At 38.6% G+C, this 23,376-nt stretch overlaps 1 protein-coding gene across 6 annotated transcripts in view; it reads right to left on the minus strand.

The window, feature by feature from the left end:
• TENM2 (teneurin transmembrane protein 2) overlaps positions 1-23,376 on the minus strand; it is a 479,584-nt gene that overhangs the window by 218,212 nt on the left and 237,996 nt on the right. For all 6 annotated transcript variants that reach the window (XM_014948063.1, XM_014948062.1, XM_014948061.1 and 3 more), the window contains exon 2: positions 14,980-15,189. In XM_014948063.1, coding sequence (XP_014803549.1) covers positions 14,980-15,189 — 210 coding nt within the window. The remainder of the gene's footprint in view (positions 1-14,979; positions 15,190-23,376) is intronic.

Genomic DNA, 23,376 nt, shown 5'->3' on the forward strand with positions numbered 1-23,376 from the left:
TATTTGAGCACAGTGATGCCCACCCAAAATGTGAGAGTAAATTTCATTTGTGAAATTCCATTAATTTCATGGAAGAAACTTGGATATTCCAATTCAATTAGAAATCCACTGTCATTTTAATTTCCTTTATTACACTTTTTTTTTAATCAGATGTGTGTTGTGTTTGTAAGTGGATAAGCAATTTTATTTTGTGAAATCTTTACTGTGCGGTTTTAATTCTATGCAAATTCCTGATGAATTGATTAGCCCGATAATGCCTATGTGAGGCATAACAATTCTCCATAACGACATAGCAGAGCAAAATGTCGCTCTGAGCCACTGATATTTAAGTACTCCCAAAGTGAGTACCAATGGCTTTTTGGAGCTCTTCCAGTAGTCAAAAAAGCAACCTAACTTTATTATTATTAAAAGCAGCAGCATTATGTTTCTTTCACTTGTCTCATCTTTGTCAAAACTCAACTTCTTCTTTTTTCCTGGTGATTCAATTTTTATCAATATCGAATCTCAAATGTCTCATGAAAAGAATTCAACAGAGACAAATAAAAGTGCAGGAACCTGAAGTTTAATTCTAAATTCAAAAACTTATTCAGAATACTGTCTCTATGTCTTGACTAAATATAGAATGTTTGCAGTGGACCAGCCAATAAATCACTACTATTTTAACCTTGATTATCTATTCTTTCTTAAAAATCCTGCAAGTAAGCTTTTAACACTTTCAGCTAAAGAACTGTGGCAAAAAAATTCTGCAAAAATCTCAATGTTTCCATCGAGACAGCACAAAAACTATCCATATTCTGATATGGATCACTTTTATCAGTAATTTTAATATCCTTACTTCAAATTGCTTAGCAATGAATATTCGGATATAGAGAACATTATCTTGTTGGTTTACATTTCATCTCTGTGAAATGGAGATTGCCACATGAAAAAGTGCTAAAAGTAGCACTAGGCATTGAGTTAGTGGCTCAAACAAGATTTAAAAAAAATAAAGCAGGAAACCAGTCTCATTATTTGAATTTTGATGAATAGGGCAAACAAGGAATCATTAGAGAGTCTTTAACCACCATCTAATAACACAGATTAATAAGAAGCAGCTGAGAGAGTACTAAGAAAAACACATTAATTTTATGAAGTCTGATTCGTGCCACAGGTTGTTCCGTGTTGGAGCAATTTGCCACACGTCTGCTCTAAACATTCTCCATTGCCACGAAGTTTACTCACGAGAATATTTAGCAGCATTCACATATTCATAGAATCATAGGTTAGAGTTGGAAGAGACCTTACGCCCTGCCCTGGGCAGGGACACCTCCCACTAAAGCAGGCCATTCAAAGCCCCCTCCAGCCTGGCCTCAAACATTTCCAGGGATGGAGCATCCACAACTTCTCTGGGCAACCTAGGCCAGTGTCTCATCTCCCTCACAGTAAGGAATTTCTTCCTAATATCTAATCTCAGTGTCCCCTCTTTCAGTTTAAAACTGTTATCCCTTGTCCTACAGCTCCACTCCCTGACCAAGAGTCCCTCCCCAGCTTTCCTGTAGCCCCCTTGAGGTTCTAAGGGGCTATAAGGTCTCCCCAGAGCTTTCTCTTCTCCAGGCTCCCAACTCCCTCCACCTGTCTTGATATTTTTCTCATACTATTCAATTAGCAATGTCTCATATCTTTGATGGATTTCAAAATGCAAACTGAAGGTAGAGAAAGGATGGAATCGTACGAAAATATGTATGTACTTTCATACAGAACTTGGCGATTTCTCTAGGAACACAGCGACCAGGTGAGCTGAGAATTCCGCTCTCAGGGCTGGGTCACTTTGGGAAGTACTACCTGCTTCCCATCCACGACGTTTGCTCTGTCTTTTCTTTGCAGTGAGACAATAAAAACTTTTATCTGAAAAAAGGAACAGGAATCTAACAGTTGCTCAGATTGAAGACTAATGAGGGGGAGACACAGGGGTGTTTGGTGTTGGGCAACACAGGAAGAATGTAGAAAAACTGTAGAGAGGAATGCTTTCTTTGCTGTTTATTTTATTTATATTTTTCTGTTCTTTGATAACACTATGCTTAAATCAAAATCATAAATTATATTCTTTCACTACAGTTTTTCTCAAACTTTTTAGATGCTTTCTCATAAAATTACCTGAGAGGATTCTTTGGAGAACTAGAAATAATTAAATTTTTGCATACACTGAAACTTAATGGTGATATTTCTGTAGATCCTTTTAATATTTTTAATAAGTCATTGTGCTAAAGCACTAATTCCTGAAAAGAACCAACTGCAATGTTTTTTTTTTGTCAAATGAACCTAATAGTTATTAAAAAACAGTTCAAATTTAAGATTCCCAGAAAGATGGCTACAAAAACCACAAAACCCAACAAAACCCCAAACCAAAACCACATCCATCCTCTCATCCAACCAAACAAAACCCAACCAGAGAGAGAAACAACATCAAACCAGCGATCCAGAAACTGAATTTGGGCCTGCACACCCCTTAGGAATTTGAAAATTTGAATTGAGTCTGCCTGTCAGATAAAGAAAATACCATTCTACAAACCAACCTAACCTATCCCGTGAAGAAACTGGTCCAGCAGGATCCACCAGTACTAGTTTCCTGAAGGAAATTTAAATGTTAAATATTAAGAAGTCGCTGTCATCTGAACTAAGCTTGACTGAACAGTTTAACTTCTGTGTTCCCCAGAAGAGTCACAGCTGCACTGTTGGGGTTCTGGGTCTCAATAAGCAATCGCTGTAGCTCCCCAGAATGAACCTGCCACGATAAAGAGCTGTGAAACAGTACCAGTTGCTTTCTGACAGCAGGATATTAATGGAAATTGCTCCAAAAAAAGAAAATGAAACAAGACTCTCTAATGCATTTGCGTTTCTGGCATGATCTCAGAGGAATTGAAGAATGAAGACTGTGGAATCTTTCCAGCTGTCAACAATAAAAAAGAAAAGAAAGATAAAGCAAGATATTGAGAAGAAATGGTGTGTGGTTGGAAATACAAGTGAAGAAATAAGTTTTGTGGGCATCTATATACTTCTGAACGACAATTTCTAGTGATTTGTATTATCTAACTTTTTTTTTTTTTTCTGTAAATGATTTGGAAGAAACAGCTGAGCTACCTGTGTAGATGGATTGGGCTTCAGTTACTGACAGCATGCTTTTAAAAGTTTGGTTTCTAGCCAGTCTCTTGAGTCTTTTCCTCAGATGAGTTTTTTAAGTGCAGTCCCTCACCAGCCTTTCTGCATTACCAGAACCACCAATTCTCTGCCTGTTCATACACATCGGTCTCCATAATCTCATCACGCTTTCAAGTCACAGTCTGAAATCGGAAACTTGAAGTCTTGGAAATTCTTCCTTTCCTTCAAGGCAGGCTGTTTTTCCCTGTGCCCTCTTCTCCAGCTGCATAAAGCACTCATAAGTGTAATTGACTGGCCTTACCATATCTACTAAATTCATGAATTCCATAATAAATAGGTATTTTTAACTGGTTTCTGTCCAGTGTCTGCTTCAGAAGACAAAAGGACAAACTATTCATGAATGTCTAATTAAACTTTGTTACATTTTGAACTGGAAAAGATAGGGGAGGAAGGGAGAAAATATTTGAAAAAAGCAAAAGTGTCTAATTAAAACAATAATTATTTCATTTTTGAAATGCTAAACCATTTCACTGGGAAGATTTTTAAGCAAATATTTTCACCTTTCATCTTAAGGTTTTGCTTCTGATGTTTTTATTGTAACCTCCACTGAAAATAAGTTAAAAGGTTGAAACTTAGAATGGAAAAAAACCAAACCCACATTTTGGTTCAGATTGAATGAATTCATATTGTTCCTCCTAACCAAATTTGCAAATTGAAGAAGTCCAAATTTCTGCTTTCATTCCACATAAGCCTCACCAGTTGCTTTTCTTTGTTTTGCCTCCACATTACTCCCTTTTGCTTTTGTAGCAAGTTTTCAGCTACCCTGGAAATGAAGGTGCCAGGAGTTGATGGAACTGCATTGCAGGGTCACTAAGGATTTATATGCACTCCCAAACCATCCTAGTCCCAGTTCTCATTCTCACCACTTGATAGAATAATTGAAAGCCATCATTTACCACTTGAGCTCCAACTCCCCAAGTCCCTTTCTCTTCACTTTGTAAAACTGTGTTTTCAGAAACCTGGAGCTCACAAACTTAGGAAGATTTTACATCTTTTACTTTGCTAGTCCCTATAATTGACAGATTTGTGTCAAGTGAAACAATTATCCACCTGTTTGTGGGAACAAATATTAACAGGCATGCTCAAACACTGTGTTTTGTTAGGCAGAACATTTCACACTTCATTACAGGGTGTATTAACTGAGAAGTGGGCTTAGTGTTTGGTATGCAAAAACTGATTTGTAAAACCCAAAATAATTCCCATGGCCCATACATTACAGATTTCATTAATCCACTGTGCAATATTGAAGTCCAGATTTCTCAGTTCTCCCCAAATCATGTGAATTAGCAGCTAGGACTTCCCATTTTATGATTACTAATAACTGTCCCCCAGGTTTAGAGATTCATGACCAAGAATGATGTTTGCAAATAATCAGGTCATAAATCTTTTTCGTATGGAGTGCTAAGACAATACTGAACCTTCCTCCTGTTGTAACAAGTGGAAGGTTTGGGGCATGGTAGTTCAGAGAAAGCCAGTACTTCTTTGGTAGATTTTCAAAGATTTAGCAGCAGAGAAAGACTCCCTGGCTTTTAGGGTTTTGGTATATATAGGCTTCTATACCCACACATCGCTTTTTAACATTTATAAAAGGTCACAGTAATTTTCTACAGTGTTCTAGTTATTGCTCCTGAATTAACAGAGCATCATGGACAAGGAGCCTTCTCAAAACAATTCAACTTCTATTGCAAGTTGCCAATTCTCTTTCCATTTGCTTTACTATTTTGTTTCAGATCCCGGATACGCAAGGTAAGTACCAGCTATCACTATAACCATAAAGATGCCGTTATGTTTCTGCTTGTATGTACGCATTTATTTATTTATTGCACAATTAGACCTGACCTGAAGAAAAGGAGTGAAAAGCTCAATTACTGAAAATCACACTGTTACAGCCCTACGATATCCCACACAAATGCATTAAATAGAACAGAACTATTGTAAAGGAGCGACATGTAAGGCAATACCTTGGTGGGGTGAGGCAGGGGCTGAAGGAGAGCTGAATGACAAACAGCACCCTGCCTAGATGGAAAAGGTCACTGCCATAAAAGCAACCTAGGGAACTGGGAGCAAGAGCAGCATCGCTACAGATGGGAAGAAAACACAGAATCCAAACAAATGGAACAGAGCGAAGGATGCAATTTCATTCACGTGTGAATGCCACAGATTGAGTTGTGGAAACATTTGGGGAGCTGACAAAATGGAACAGGATTCCCTCTATGCCTTGATGTCAAGATATCTGAAAAAGTAAACATTTCCTCAGTCCAGTAATTAAGTTTTACAAGCATTTAAAGTCCTCAGCTCTTCTGTGTAAGAAATTACATAGATTTGCAACGTAATAAAGAAGGCAGTATTATTTGGTTGATTAGCTTACATGATCAAAATAACACCTCATCTGCAGTTTTAGTATGTAATTATTACAAACAACAACATAGGAATTACAAGCAACAAACAAACTGGTCAGTTCAAGACTTTCACTCAAACTTTCAGCTCCTGACTCTGGGGAGCAGTGTAAGCCAGTTACCCACAGGCAAGATGAGGACAGACAGGCTGCACGTAAAGCGCATCCCCACAGACCATCTCCAGGCTGGAACACCACGCTCAGTCCTGAATGCATCCCACCATCCAAGGCTCTGAACAGTTACCTCCCCTCCCAACACAAACCCATGGTGTGCACTCCCCTCACGCTCTCTCTACAGGAAACGTTTCTAAATCTGCACCAAAATAAAGCAGCTTTTCAGTGGAGGAACCACATACTTTTATTACATTCCCACTGTAACAGTGGCTGCACAAGGCTGCTGCTAAAGTTAAAATTGTAAGAAAGACAAAATCCTGGCCTAGAAAAGCATTCATCAGCAAAAGTCAGCAGAAAATGCAGTGATACAAGCAAAGAGTTCTCTTTACAATATGGCTTTATCCATTTGAGGAACTGGATCAGGAAGCAAGAGGAGAGCACATTTTGCTTGGATGAGCCGTGTTTTCAGTGGAGGCTTTTGTCAATAAAGCTCTGTGTGAAAACCCTTTTTGTGTACAGGTGCCCAGAGGGCAACAGGGCTGTTCCAGGTAAACAGAAAAGGAAAAATATTCACAATATAATGATGGGAGTTCAGATTTCTTTCTGCTTATGCTGAAGGGATATAAAAGATGGCTATGGGAGAACTATCAGGCAAAGAGTCAGGCGTGAATGGGGGAAAAAAAATTGAGAATAGTTAATAACCACTGAGCAGTTTCTCCAAGCGATGCGGTGAGTTCTTCATCTCTTGTAGCTTTTCGAGTAAGACTGAACATCTTCTAAATGAAAAAAGTCCTAATTTCTATTGATTGAATCATGCTTTATATGAAGATAAACTCAGTTTCTAGAGATGTTAATGTGATCAATAGATGACATATATCTACAGATTTGCCTGATAAGATGCTAATATTTATCAGCATATTATAAATAAGTATTATATAACTGTAAATTCATTTAAGTATTTCTATAACCAGGAATAATAAGTAAGCACTAGATAAATGAATAATTTATCATTTAAATAAAGCAGAAGTGGATAGCTTTGTCTTATCAAAATCAGGAAACCCATAGGAGAAGATACTGAATCAGATGAAAAGTGTGTCCTTGCCTTCAAGCAGTTGTAACAGCACTTACTTGGATTTATAGGGAGAAAGAATTAAGTTATGAGAATTTTTATTATTACAAAACCAACCAACCAACCAGAAACCAAACCATGGGAACTTCCTGTGCACAAATATTGCAAAGAATTCTGAAAAAAAATTATCCTAAATTTTAGGTTCTTGATTTTATAATCTGTGAAGTGCATGTGGCTTACATATCCTTGACTCTTTACTTTTAATCAGCTACCAAATTGTGTTGGTGACAGTTAAAAGCAGGAAATGTTTTCTATATGTTACATTTCCATGTAAACAGCTGCAGCACCCACTATGGAAGTTGTCAGGACTATGCCACTGCCAATGAAAAAGGAGGTGCAGCCCAGAAGATTCAAAACACTATATCAGAAGGCAAAATCCTTAGAGAGCCTGAGAAATTCTTTCCACAGAGCACAACTTACAGCAGGGAGCGTTAGCAAGGAAAATTTAAGGCTTTTCTACACACAAAGGAAAACCACAGAAAAAGCATCTGGACTCAGCATATGCAAGAAAAGGAAAAAAACCCACAATGTGAAAAAGAGTTATTCTGCTTGTAATTGTAATATCCCCAACGCCTCTCAGTTTTCAAGCAATGTACCAGGTCTAGGCACCCATTTTCTTGGCACAACAGCATAGAGCAATAATATGTAGCCTTTACATTTCAAATGCATGACATTTATTGGTGATCTCAAACCAGCTGCTAAGAGACAAAATAAGGATTGGCAACGAAAAAAACCCGGGCCTGACTGGGCATAGTAACTAAGTTGTTTCCCAGCCACTGCGGTAGATATCGGAAAAGAGCAGAGTAAGATGCTGGAGAAATGGAACCTTGGGAAGTTGGTACCACAGCTGCTTTCCTGGGCTGCTTTTATTACTATAGAGGCTGCCAGTTCAACGCATTTACAAGCCTCAAAACTAAAATGATGTAAAAGCAGCTAAGAAAAATCTCTGCAGCTCTCAAAACCATGGTGAGCTTAAGAAAAATACAGAAGCAACAGAATTAGAATGTGTTCTCAATTCCACAGCTTTTTGTAATGCATTATCATTTTTATTACCGTAGAACCTTCTGTTACGATTATGAATTCATAAATTAATAAATACAATGTTTCTGCAATATCTTAATATCTAGAATCACGTCTTCTGGCTGAAATTCAGACATCTGCTGGCATTGTCAACATATGCTACACGGATTAGCAGCGGCAATAATATCAGTAATAGTTGCAGCAACATGGAGATAATACTTAAGAAAAAGTACACCCTTCAGTTTTCAATGGGAAAACACAGTTCGTGCTGTTCCCTCCATTTCTAATTCCAGTCCAAAGCTCTAAAATTAGCCCTAGTGCTCAAGAGATGCAACAGAATTAGAATGTGACTGGCCACTAGGGATTTAGAGAATTTAAGTATTAAAAACAAAATGGGGAGGGAAGTATCTAATTAAAGACCTTGATACTAAATTCATACACTGTTTAAAACAATATGCATAGAAAGAGATTATGGCTTCAAACCCCAAAGCTAGGAGCCACACTTCATAGCACAAACACTAGAAACCAAGAGGCTTTTGTTTCTACTCAGTCTTACTCTCCATAATAGAGGAATCTTGATTGGACATTGTCACCTGCTGAAGAGAAGTCTTTGAGAAATACAGAGTGTTCTATGCTCTTCAGCTACAATAAGCATTAAGGAAAGGATTCTTCAAATTAGCACTGCTTTCTTATACTTCTGGGGCATCGTGTAACAGCCATGGGTGCCAAGGCAGAAAAAAGCCTATAGCACTGAAATTCTCAGTAACAACAACAGTGGATCCAGAAACAAACATACATAATTTCCTCTAAATTTGGAAATAGAAATTGAAATGATCAATCTGCAACTCTTCTTTTGCATTGTTGTAAAATGTCATCAGGAAAAAAAAAAATTGCTTATAGTATTTCCCTGTGAATATATTGAATAGGAAGCACTATTTCTCAACATAATTGTGTACACAGATGTAACAAAGGGCTGCCTTTCCGAGGCAAACACAAACATCATTTAGAAAAACCAGCACTGGAACTTTAACAGTTCCTCTAGCAACCCAGGAACTGGGTAACATGCTGGGACAGCTACCCACGCCTAGGGTTCTTATCTACAGTTTAAACCCTTGTCTTTCTGGCAATAAGATGAAGGTGCTACCCACTGACATATCCAAACTCTTTTATTTAGTCTCTTCAGTGAGCCAAAGTCAATCCTTTATGAGGGAAAAAAAAAGAGTTATGGATTCTAGATTTTTGTTGTTGTTGCTTTATTTTCTATCATTTAAGTTGGCAGATACAGAAACTACTTTCTTCATTCGGTAGGGGGTGATACTTAATCATCTGAAGGATATGTAATTATTTTTCTGTAGGATTCATTTATTTCTTAGAGATCACTATCTTCTGTATAGGTTTGCATTATACACTAGAAACTGGAAACATCTGTTTATTTGATACCAGATTGTAGAGGGTTATAAAACACACTTCCAAGCACTCCCAGCAGAGGATCTCAAATAAGACCTCCACCTTCATTTTTTCATTAATGAAAATTCTGGCTTTCTTCAGAAAAAAAAAAAAAAATCCATTCTAGATTAAACTGCAAGGAGATAGTGGTAATTATTAATATTTATGAAATAATTATGAAATCCTATAGACAGATAAAATCTGTTGAATGCAGGAGATGCTTTCAGATATTTATACTGAATATAACAAATATTGATATAATACATAGTAAAGTAACATAAACTACAGTCACAAGCATAAGGAGTCTTATTCTTTACTTCAGCTCTAACTCACAGGTAACACTAAACAGTAACAATTCTTTTACTCAAACCAACCTATTTCTCCATTCCCCTTTCCTCGCTGCCAATAACTGCCTGTGAAAAAAATCAAAGCAAACCCCATCTTCTAAGCAGTGGCCAACCTATTCTGTGGGCAAATACTGTTTGTGAGCCAACTGCTCTGTCTTACTGTCTCTGAGCCAGAAAGACATGTGAACACTGAGCCCTGGTCTCAGCTGGGATAGAGTTAATTTTCTTTCTAGTGGCTGCGGCGTTTCAGATTTCGTATGAAATGAATGTCAATGCATATTGTTATAGTTGTTGCCAGGTGATGTTTATATTAGTCAAGGACTTTTTTCAGCTTCCCATAGAAGCTGAGAGGGAGCACAGACAGAACAAGCTGGCCAAGGGAATAGTCCATACCATAGATGTCACAGTATATAAATGGGGGTTGGCCGGGGGCAGGAATCCGCAATCACTGCTCGGGATGGGCTAGGCAACCAATTCACCAGCTGGTGAGTAATACAACTTATGTTGTATTACTTTATTTTGTATATTCTTTAACCATTATTATTATTGTTATTGTTCTATTAAACTGTCTGTATCTCAACCCAAAAGGTGGGGTTTTTTTCCTTTCCCCTCCTTTTTCTACCTTTTCTTCCCCACCTTCTGGGGAGGAGAGGGAGAACTGAGCGAGTGGCTGCGTGGTCCCGGCTGCCAGCTGGGGTTAAACCACAGCACACTGAAAAACTGCACGTGATCTCCCTTCCAGTTACACTTCAGTAACTTATTGGGAATTTTCACAGTATCTAATGCATAGTCTAGAATTTTCCCAAAAGCAAAATACTGTGAAAATAATTCTGCATCTACTTTCTAATTGCTAGAATAGTTGAAGATGAGGAATGGATCCAATTACAGATCCATTGTATCAACAGCTAATGTGCAAGATGGTATATTCAAGGTGTTTTACTCAGGTTAAAAATCAAACAAACACAAAACCAAACAGTTTTTCTGGTGGGATTCCAAAACTTGGTTTAATAGGAATAAATGTTATATAAAAAAAGTAAAAGCAAAGCTGCTGACAACAAAACCCTTATCTTTTTTTCTATGTAAGATTGAAAAACAGCCTGTTATGTTATATTATGATTGAAGCCATTAAAATGGCATTCCAAAAAGATGAGCCACCTTATATTACCAGAAAGAAGATACATACAATATATACAGGAAGAAGAAATACACCTACTCCTACTCTTATCTGTAAGAAACCGTCCTAGAAAATGGTGTGACAGGAACTGACCTTCTTCTAAAAGGAGAAAAAAAAAACCCACTAACTTTTCATGGATAAAAGGTCTCGTTTCCTTCTATAATATTTGTGGGTTTCAAAATACTATCAGCAGGTGCACCAGATTTCAAAAACCTCTTGTCCTTCATCACTTATAATTGTGCTGCATATTATATTAAGAAATACAAGCAGAGGAATGTAAGTGATGGGAGTTCAATTAAAACCAGCATAATATCTGTTGCATAGAAAATGATTCTGCAACTGAAATCAGGTTCTAATGAGAGAAAAAAGGAATACATTTTCACATATTTTTAATTACATAGAATTTCCTCAAACATGATTTTTAATAATATATTCCATTAAGTTAACATCATATTTAAAGAAAGTGCATTTTCTGATTTCATTTTAAGTCTGATTTTGAGCAATTATTGTGTCATTGTTCTGCAGTAGAAAGGTTGAATTCATTTACGATGTGGTTATGCTAGTTATGATTGATGTCGCTTCTCCAAATGATAAACCAATCACCCCGATGATGTAATGTCATTTTAAGAGTGCTATAATCACATTTCTCTCAAACTGGAAGCTCTGATGAGTTCTAACAAAGATTTATTGTAGATTAAAGGCCTTCATAATATCAACAATAGATTGCTCATTTGATGGAAGATTTGATTAGGTAATTTTTTTAGGCAAATGAGTTTCCCAGATATATCAAGAATGGCTACTGTGAAGGGCACAGGGCAGTGCATGTGGATGACTATCACCTCATATCCAAGAAGACTCATCTTAAACTTGTTGAGGAGCTATCCTGTAATTGTAGAGGTTGAAGCAACCATAAGTGTACAATCAGAGAAACAAGTGGACACTTACTAGATAATGTAATCAGTACAAGACTTCTGCAAACAGCTCGTCTTCAGCATGTACTTTGAAGACTGTGATAGAAGTGTTTAAGGGAGAGCCTAGAAAGTGCTAGCAAATATTTATTAATGATGAAAGATTATCTGCAATCTAAGCCTTAAATCTAAATATCTTCAAATCTTCCTTTTAACCCAACCCCAAATTTAAACAAAATATTAGAATTTATTTGCTTTTTCCCAAATGTCTGGATCTATTTTGCTAAGTTTCCATAGGAACTGAAATAGTTTATAAGAAAATAGGTATACTGTGGGGTTTTTTTTTAAAATTTTTTTAAAAATCTATCTAAAGGAAACATTGTGAGAACTGCTGAAAAAACTGAGATTGCTAGAAAATGCTTACTAGTTTCCAGCGTTTTTTTTTAAACTTTTTAAAAAAATATTAAAAAAAAAAAAATCTGTCTAAAGGAAACATTGCAAGAACTACTGAAAAAACTAGATTGCTAGAAAATGCTTACTAGTTTCCAGAGGATGTACTATGTCCAGGAGAGCACATGCTACAGAAAACTCTCAGGGGTGATCAAGCAATTACGCATGTGGCTATGCTAAAAAAAAACAACCAGAAAATCCCAGCTATTTTTTTACACCCTGAAAATTAAAACTTATTATAGGACTGTTTATTAAAGAAGGAAATAGAATATTTTTGGGAAAAAATGTTAAAATACAGAATGAATAAATCAGCCATTCATAAACAAATCAAAGCATGCCAAAAAGGCTCCCTGGGTCACTCCACGGCAAAGCTTTTAAGGAAATAAAGAAACAATGACCATTATTTCCAATGAAACAAAAAGAGCTTTTCCATCAAGTTTTCAGATGTTGTTTCACTGCACCTTCTGTCATTTGGCTTCATTAGAAAAGCCACGCTGGTTCATTCAGTCTCCAAGGGCAGCTACAAATACCAAGTACTAGGTATTCAAGTATTCTCTAAGTGTCTTTTTTTGGTTCACATTCCCTGACCTTGATTTTCTTCCACTCGTTGCATCTCCCTCCCATTTACTTTTCCCATTCTCCTTTAAGCCCTAATAAACTGTTTAATCCACCACACCCTTTAGACAATGTGCTCTGTTTTGTTCTTTATTCCTTTCTTCACCTGTCCATGTTCGCCTCCCCCTGAGCTCTGAGGAGCAGCACGCACACCCCAACAGCTCACTCTGGACTGGTAATGGTCCATCTCTAACCAGGGAACTAAAGCTGCTGTTTCCATGAATATCACTTTGCATTTCCCTGCCCTGAATTTCCTCTGACATTTTATTGCCCTGTTACTTGGTCTCGCAAGGCCCTTTTGTGATTCTTCAGTCTGATCTCATCCTTAGCACCCTGCCATCACCTGCCTTTCTCGCCCCACAGCTCACCAACTTCTCCAGGTATCTTCATGTCCCATGAGAGTTCATTGAGGAGCTCCATCTTCTGCTTACCATCTTTCAGATAACTACTTACCATTACTTACTACTTCCCTCTTACCCCATGTTAGCTTAGTTTGCTTAAAAGCAGTTAGTGACAGATTTTGTTGAGACCCTTTTGAAAACACAAAGATCCTTTATCAGCTAGATCACAGAATCACAGAATTATCTAAGCTGGAAGAGACCCTTGGGATCATCGAGTCCAGCCATCCACCCTACTCTAAAGTATTCAGACATGGCTGACCCCTACAAAGAACTCTTAAATGTTTCTAAGGCATTAGAAGCCATACAGAATACCCATTACAGAAGCTATAATGACTCATCAAATTTGATTATATCCGCTTCTTTTTCTTCCCTTTTCTATGGTTTCTACTGAGTTGCCCATTACAGATTTTGAGGTCTGCAGCTCCCCAGAGCCCCCTGAACCTCTTAAAAAAAAAACCCTCAAAACCGGTATCATACTTTCCACATTTAAACCTCAAGTATTGAGGAAGCAAACTCAATCTCTGAATTATTATTTCTTTGTGTAATTATATTTTAGCGTATCTGAGATAGCAATTAGATCATAGGGTTACAGGATAATTTGGGATGGAAGAAACCCCAGGAGGTCCTAGGTCCAGCCTCGTACTGAGCAAGGGCAGCTCTGAGGTCAGACCAAGCAGCTCAGGATTTTAACCAACCTGTACTGAAAACCTCCAAGGACAGAGACTGCACAGGGTCTCTGGGCAACTTGTTCCAATCCAATACTTAGTGAAAAAAAGTTTTCCTTTATATTGACTCTGAATCTTATGTTTCAACTTCTGCTCCTTGTCTCATCCTCCCACCACGCACCACCAGCCCCTGTCTAAAGGGCACTGTATGCCCCCCAAAAACCAGCAGCCCCACACCACACAGCATCTCCCATTCTGCTGCCTTCTGTAGCACTACAGCAAAGAGCGACCATGACCTGACCAGAAACTGCATGTAGGATACAAACTTACAGTGTTACATTAAATAGACAGGAACTGCACAACAGATATCTATGTTTAAAAAAATGAAAGGCAAAAATAAAGGTCTACAAAAGCCTTCTTTCATTTTGCCTAAAAAAAGATTGCCTCTTCATTTCACAATTTTTGGCTGTCAAAATGAAATGTCAGCATCTGTTAATAATAAAAAAAATAAAAGGAAAGGAAAGAAAACCCAAAGCACTACAGATTATATGACTGATAGCAGAGCTGCAAATGTTTTAAAACAGTGGCCTGAAAGACAAGAATTAATTTGCTGAAAAATAGCAGTGTCTTAGTTAAATGTGACATTGGGAGTACAGAATCAGACAGATTCTGAAATAAGAAGAGACACAGAATGGCAGAAGCAACACACATTTTTAGATACAGAACGTCACCACCTACATGAGATACTGGACTAGACTATGCAGAACAAAGAACCATTGTGCGTGCACCTTTCTCTTACAAAATGCATTAAGAAGCAGGAAACCCACCTAGAAAAATGAGTCCCTCTGATGACAAGAATTCAGTAATATTTTTTTCGTACTTATAACACTCCTAAAACCGAAAAGCTCTCTATAGTAAGATGAAGGAAAAACATTTATGATGTATGGCATTTCCAAAATAGTTTTCTTGAAATAAAGCAGTAAGATTTTTGTTTGTCTCATTTCCATATACGCTCTCAGTTTTGTGGTGATGCAAGAATTACACATTTGTAAAAAAAAATATGCATAAAACTGGCACAAACACATCACAAACAAACTCCATATGTTTGCAATTTTCTTACCACTGCTGGAAGCCTGCTGTGGCCCTGAACACGCTCTTAGCAGATATGAATTGGGAGAGAACTCCTCATCGGGATTGGTGTCCATGATTTGATGGGACGTATTGCTGTCTAGCAATGGCATCTGGCAGCTAACTGGTGGAGGATTATGAGAACTGGGCAGCTGAGCAGATGGGAGAAGGCTAGACGAGGATGTAGGTGGAATGGGACGACCTGGGAAAGAGGACACAGGGATCAAAGATCAGCAATGAATGTAATGAAAAAACCCAAACAGCCAAGTAATTGCACTGTAACCATCCATCGTTGCAGAGCCACTGCTGCAAATTTCTCAAGGCACTGTGAGCACCTCATGGTGGGAACTCCTTCCAAAAGTGTCCTGGCAGCACCAGGCTGTAGCTCCTGCGGTGAGCGGAGGCCGGTGGAGGGGAGGACCCCAGGGGAGCAGCAGGGGGTGGAGGTCTCTGCTCCACAGGGCACGGCCACTGGGTCCCCCACAGCCCAAAGGTGCCAGCCCCAGCCACACGCTCAGGTGCTGCCCAACGTACGTGTATCAGCTATGTATTTTACCGGGAGAATTTTCACATAAATTTTCAGCAAAATAAGACCAATGAGGAAGGACCATAATGAGTTGACCCCTGAAATCACAACACATATACGTAACCATCTCTTAAAACAATGGTGATGTTCTGATATTCATTTTATTTTTATTTTTACCAGGGAAATTGCTCCAGTACAGATATCTACTCGAGACACGTAGCAAGAACCATATGAAGGCTACTTCCAACTAAGGTTTTCCTGCATTGTTGCAGATTAATTCCCAAACCCACCGAGGGATGTGGCAGGAAGCACAGGGGACAGCACGACTGAAAGGGAATTACTCCACTGGTAGAGATGGGCTAAACTGGAACACGGGCCAGAACCTCTAAGCTTTGCTGTACTTTCATTTCTTTCTGCTCTGGTGCTGTAAGGGCAGAATTTCCTGCCTTGCCCACCAGACAGATTAATTTCAACTCTAAAACCTGATCCTTGATGTGTATGATGTATCTCAGCACGCTGCAACAAGGGATATTTAGTCACTGAACTAGTGGCATCAAATCAATAATAAAATAATTCATAATTATTTATTCTTTGCTTTTGTGAATTTCGATAACTTTCTCTCACTCCATTCCAAATGCACACAGATGAAGCCAGGTTTTAGGGTTTGTTGTTTTTTTTTTTTGCATTGGCTATTAGAATATGACCAGTTATGGGGATGAGAGGAAAAAGAGAAACACGCATTCTGATCTCTGCAAGTTTATCTAGTGCATTGGAGAAATTGCTCATGAATAATTCATACACAGGAAAATATGACCTCTGTGATACTGCCAAAGTCTGTGAGGCAAAGAGAGATCTGCTGCAAGCTAGCTACAAATGTTAAAACGGAGCAAAACTACATAAAATGGTGCATTCTTATTTCCATCACTCTTAAAGAAACAGTAGCGGAGCAAATACACGCTGGCTTTCTCATCAGTTACATCTTCATTGTTTGAATCAAGAATCCCTCACTTTACACGAATTACACTCAGGTTTACACCACTGGGTAAGCTTCTAGTCACCTCTCAAATTCCACAGAAGGAAAGAAAAAATAAAATCAAGAAAACAAAAAAAATTCCAGCAATTACATTTAATTTATATTTGGGGAGCAGCAGTCAACCAAAGGTACTCATACCGACTCAAAAAGCCACCTTTCACAGCATGGTACCAGTAAATAGCATGAACTACTTTCTTGTCTTCAAAAAGTTTGAAATAAATACCTGAAGATCACTGGATAAATTGATGATAAGACTAAATGACCAAGTTACCATATGACAGAAATGGGTTTAAGCTACTCCATAGTAACCCCCATCTACCGTCTTTTATGCTAGAGAAAATTCAATATGCACTGAATATTTTCATTGTGGACTTGCATTTGTGAGGAAATAATTCTAATATTGATGACAGGAATAATTACTGTTATTATTCATGATTATGCTATTCTTATGAAATACCACAGTGAATATCCTAAACATTCAAAGGGTAGTGACTAAGCAAAACCAGTTTCTAATTATTTCTTTGAAATGTGTTGGAAACAAGCAGAGAGGCTGAGGTTTGACACACCTCAGACAGGAGCGTGACACCGTGCCCATTGTCTGCATTTAATTTTCACATATTCTGGCTCCGCTTCAAAATTATGAAGTTAAAACAAGAAGCTTTGTGAACTCAAAATCAGCAAAGTATCATATGGAAATATATTACTGTATTATACAAATTTTGGACGTGTGAGGTTATGAGATGAAGGGAAAAAGATTTTTCCATCTGTGTAAACTGCATATGGTATTTCAGAGAAATTTAGGTATGTTTTTGCAGAACATATTGAGACAAATGAAAAAAACCAAGAAATCTTTTTGCCAGGAAGGCTAATCTCATTGTTACCTTCATAAAATAATACAGCCCAAATCCCTAAAGACAAAGTAAAATATCTAATTACTAAAGCTCTGTTTGTAGCTTAGAGGAAACAGAAGGTATCCAAGTGTTAAAAACCTGCATTATTTTGGTGGGAAGTTGGCTCCTGAGGAAGATCTGCCCACAAGCACAAAGCAATTGATAAACATAGATGTCTGTGAGCCACAGAACCTATTGTCAATCTATCCTGTGGTTAGATTTCCTAATAAGCTGCCAAATTTGATTAAAGCGTTTCTTATGTTTGGGGCATTCTTGGTCTTTCCATCAAGTTGATTTGGGACATCTACTAAACATTAAAGTGCCACTACAGCCTTTCCCTCTACAGTAGTGGGGCTCTTGTGGAGTGTCTTCTCTCCATACGGCCCTCCACCCCCAGCCCCTGAACCACATGGAATATGTTAAGACACCCAACCTTTTGCAAAATTTCATGGGGAGTGGAAAAGTGTATTAAGCTTTGTTACCTTAGGAAACGAATCTAAAAGGTAACTATCTGTAGTACCACAGTTGAGATAATGGTTGTGAAAATACCAAAGAGAATTGAATATATGCAGATAGGCTATAAAGAACATGATAAATGCAATTTATTTGTTACTATATACTCTTAAGTTACAAATAATGGTTTCAATTCATACTGTTGAAAACTAATATATTGGTCAAGTAAGTTCAATGTATTCTTGTACCATTTAAAATAACAGACCAAGCTTTACAGGTCTCATAAACCTGAGCTTCTTGCCAGAGCCATTCGTGTGTCTGCAGATACCTTAACAGTTCTATTTTGAAACACCCCATCTCTTGAAATAATTCAAAATTTCCATCACTTCACAATGGGACTTGCAATACCCTACAGTATTAGAAAACATACTTAGATGTAGTTAAATCTATAATGTAAACAGGAGTATGTATAATTTGTGTCTACTCCTTGTATGTTAATATGATAAAGCTTCTATGAATAAGATTTTTATGTACTGGTGAATTGACTGAAACCCTGTGTAATGGATACTTACTTCTATTGACAGCTATAATTTAATTGTGTAATATACCCAAAGAAACATAAAACAGATACAAATGCTGGAAAGGGAAACCAAAGTCTAAAAGCTGATACATTACATTTTCAATAGTAAAAACTAGTATTAGTTCCTCTTCCAGTATCTGTTCATATGCATGTTCACACGGCATATACTCATGCACACCAAAGACTAATACAAATGCTGAATATAGTATTTCTAAGGCATTTTTCTTTTTGAAACTATTCCTCAATTACTGCTATACCTCAAGACCCTAAGGCTTAAAATCTGCCACAGAATCAACACTCAAAAATTGTGCCATGCTCGTAGCTGGCAATGATACCCCAGCTCCACAACCTTCTTCAAGAAGACACTCATGAAAGCTGAGTACGCAGCCAGACGTGGGTGTGAGGCATTCCCGTGTTCTCCTTGTTAAGGACAACTTCACAGCCAGGCAGAGGTTGCATAAAGCACAAGCTCACCAGTATGACCCTGCCACGTGTCGTCACGGGGTGACACACCAGTGGGGCAACAGAGCAGACCAGCTCAAGCCCCAACACTTATAAGATAGGTTAGAAGAGTTCTGTTCATCCTAATCACTGTAACACCATTTGGGAAAGAGAGACCCTGGCTGCTGTAAACCTGAAAGACCAAAAACCCATCATCAAAGGGGAAAAAAAAAAAAAAAAAAAAGAAAAAGGACTGCCTGCAATCACTCCTAGCATTAATATACATAAATAAGAGATACAATCAAAGAGAAGCACAGGCTGCTGATCAGTTACTGAAGGATTTTCGTGATGCACTTTCCATACTCCCCCCTTCTTCCTTCTCCTGCAAAGGACCTATGGAGTTTTGTGGATGAATGAAGTCTATGTATGTGCGAAACCCTGACCTCTGAATTTCACTATGGTGCACGACCAGAAGCAGGGAGAAAAACCGACATAAATTACTGGAATTTAAGAATTTTGACACGTGAGCACTCACTGTGAAAATACGTATTACAAAATACCTCCTAAAGAGCTGTTAAGTAACCTTTTATCTAACTGTCATATAGTATAGTGTTACTACCTAACAACACATATAAAAGCCATAAATGTATAAATATTTATATATTTAAATATATTTGCACACACACACGTTTAGATAGATATACATAATATCCAAAAAATAACAGAGGTCTAAAGGATCTTTTAAGAGATCTAAAGGATCCATCCATATGCCTTAAATAGCCATTTTGCCATTAACTTCACTGGAGGAAAATCACAACCTACATGTTGCCATCCCACACTCCCGTTATCAATTTCTACATAAAAACTAGCTTTGTTTGAAAAGATCTGAATCCCAGAGGTGATAAATACAGATCTTACCTGCAACAGGATTCTCAACCTCGTCCCTTCAGGAGAATCTCACTTCTAAGGTTAGCACATGTAGCAAAAATCCACATAGATTGTTCAACCCCATGCACTTTCAGCATGTCACACGGAGAATTTCATATACCTAAGCAGCCTATCTTTATTGATAAATTAAATTTATGAAGCCATCTTCTTACGTGTAGAGGCTTTTATAAGCAAAATCAAGTTTCAATAGCTTTAAACAGCTGCTAATCTTCATAATCAAGAGGTTATGATGTAACTATTTTGTATTTCTCTTAGGCTACCTTGCTATTCATGCAGAAAATAAATATAAAGGATCTGTAATAACTATAGTTAGTTACTTTTATTACTATCAATAAAGTCACTTTTGTGTTTGTTCTTCAGCTCTGGTCACAAGGACCAGGTCCCAAACAGAAAAGAGGCATGCAAGCCAAAAACTCACTGTGCAATCCTCCACACAGTAGACCGCAGAAAGAAGGGAAACTTTAGGATAACTATTTGGGTTTTTTTTTAAACAACCATTTGGACCATGTAGTAGCATTCAATTATTAATGCAGGAAGCTAGGGAAGCAGAAAGTGAAAGGAGATGAGTTGGTTCTACATAACTGATGGCATCAAAACAGAAACTGTAAAACACTTAATTGGCAATTAAGAGTTTGACATTTACTGATTGAAGCTGATATTCATGACACACCGATACAGAGTATAGCACCCTATATAAAGTAATCCCAAAAAATCATGTTAGTGACTTAAGTGATGGACAGCATCACGAACAGCAGTTGCTGCGTTGCTCGTATTTACTGACATTATCCAAGGAAGGCTCTGCAGAAATGGCATTGGCTGGAATTAACTAGAGATGATGAAAGGGAAGGATCAGATCCCCACCTCTTTTTCCCCCTTACTTCAGGGCACAGGGCTGGAAAGCCACATGGAATTGATACGAGGGACATGGTCAGGACCCTGCTGCCAGGGGATGGACACACACACACACCCCCTACACCTCCTCCCTGCATCTCCACGTCAGCCTCACGGAGGCACCTACGCTGTCAGCAATGTTAAGTTCACTTTAAAGAGTGAGAAACGTTACTAAAAGTGTCAGGAAATAACTAGATAACGTTAAGAGGCATGTTTTTGCAGTGCAAAGCACTATAAATTAAGCAGGCAGCTGATGAAGGTGCAACTTTCCTGAGGTATAGCACATTCAGCAGACTCTCCTGTTCCTCCCCAGAATAATTGCTTTCTGCAAGAAAAAAAACAAACCTGTCCCTCCAATATGTGTGCAAAGCACGTCTTGCCAATGGGCTGGGCACTCACAAGCAGAGTCATATTTAATAAATTAAATATATATTGGCATAACTGGCATAAGGAATACAAATACTTTGTATTTGATGAAATTACTAGAGTTAACTGACAACAGGAAAAATCATCCACTTTCTGTACAGTAGCAGCGTCTATTATTTTTGTAGCTAAAATGGCATTTGTACTTCAGCCCACGGGAGGCCAGAGCAGAGCCCCAGAAGACAAAGCTCTCCTCAGGGGTGAGAGTGCCCCAGAGATAAGCAGCCTGCGCTGCCGGCTCTGGGGAGAAGGACAAGACAGCCACCTAAGAGCCACCTCATCTAGCAAGGAGCAATGCCAATTTATCTGTAAAGAAGATCCCGTTAACCCTTTATTCATCAGAGCGCATTTCAAGTTGACCAAAGAAAAGCCCAGAATGAAGCACAAAGGAAAAAAAAGGGAAAGAAATCTAACAATTCGCGATAATTTTCTTCAGCACCAAGTTGTTTTCTGTTGCCTAAACTCCTCATGCGTTTTTTCTCTAAGGCAAACAAGCTTCAAAACAGCAAAAAAGAAAGATACAAATCAGGATTTGGATGACAGAGTTATCACCAAAGAAAGGTACTTCCAGTGCTTCTGAAGCTCCTATCTCTCTGAAAGCAACAAATGAACAAAACCAGCCAAGCTAAGAAAAATGTTTTCCCCAAGTCTATTTCTCTATTTCACAAGAGTCAAAGGAAAAAATAAGGTCTTCCTAAAAGCACAGGGCTGATACCCCTGCACAGACCTGTTTATTGATGTTTTCAGATATTTCTCTGCATCAAAACAGAGAGTCAGGGCAGCTAAGGATAACACTGATACCATGGTATCACACCAGGGGAAGACAGAAGGTGGCTTTGAAACAATGGTAAGAGAATGCCAAAACAGAGATGTAAGCACTCTGAGTCATCACCTGCGACTTACTTAAGCATGAACCAGCCAAGACAAACCAGTACTACAGGTTTTTATCTCCCATTTAGCAAATCCAGGACCAGAGGAAATGGTCTGAAGTTGCGGCAGGGGATGTCTAGATTAGATTTTAGGAAGAATGACTTTCCTGAGAGGGTGGTCAGGCACTGGAACAGCCAGCCCAGGGAGGTGACGGAGTCACCAACCCTGGAGGTATTTAAGAAATGTGTACACATGGCACTTCAGGGCATGCTCTGGTGCCTGAAGTTGTTGGGTAGGGGGCTTTGTTTGTGTTTGGTGTTGTGTTGGTGTGGAGGTTTTTTGTTGTTGTTGTATGGTTGGCCTTGATGATGTCAAAGGTCCCTTCCAACCATGAAGATTCTGTGAAAATGAGCAACACCCTCCCTGCCCTTGAAAACTTTGGTTATGCAAAAAAAAAAAAAACCAAAATCCAGGGGAGAGCATAAACAGAATGAAGATAATAATAATAAAAAAAAGATAATTATGTAACTATGGTTTAGGCAAGAATATGGCCCAAAAGGCAGTTTCTGCCCTTGTCTAAATGAAGGTTTGTAACTTTTGTGAGTAGCTCCTCCAGAGCAGAGCTGTGTGGCACACACTGAGCCCGGCTACGCCGCTTGCACCAATGTGCTGCAGATTCTGCTCTGCCAAGTACCAAACGGTGGAGCCATTTGTGGAGTGAGATGTCCATGTCTACAGCTGTGTTTTTACTGACTGCACATACGATGGCTTGGCTACTGACCACCCTGCTCCCTGGTGCTACCCAGAGCTACAGTCCTTCGAAGGGATTCACTTGGGCCCCTGAAGCCTGAGACCTTTTTTCCTTTTTTTTTGGTGGGTTTTTCATTTCAAGGTGGCTGAAATGTTGAAAGGCTGGTGTTGCCGTTCCCCAGAGAAGCAGGAGGAACAGCTCCATCACATCCTCAGCTCATGACCTCCCACTGTGTTCAGGGGGAGTGAGAGCACTTCTGTTGCCAACATCCCCAAGGACAACACTGGAGCCACCAACAAGCCATTGTCCATACCCTGCCCTCTCGAGCAGGCCATGGAACCACCTCTTCTCTCACCCACCCCCAGGTGTCCTAGAGCCTTTCTGCAAAACACTGAAAAGTCAAGTCAACTCTAAGGGGACCAAAGGCCCCAGGAAAAGGGAACCGAAGAAATTAACACATACCTGCCAAAATCTCTACCTTTAGGAAAATAGGAATCACAGTAATATAGGATGACCTGATGCAGCATAAACTATAGTTTTGAAGGATTCTTAAATTTCTATTGTACGAGTAAAATAGTGCGTT

This window comes from Calidris pugnax, unplaced genomic scaffold (assembly GCF_001431845.1).
Source record: "Calidris pugnax isolate Ruff unplaced genomic scaffold, ASM143184v1 scaffold27, whole genome shotgun sequence".
In the NCBI taxonomy this organism is placed as follows: Eukaryota; Metazoa; Chordata; class Aves; order Charadriiformes; family Scolopacidae; genus Calidris; species Calidris pugnax.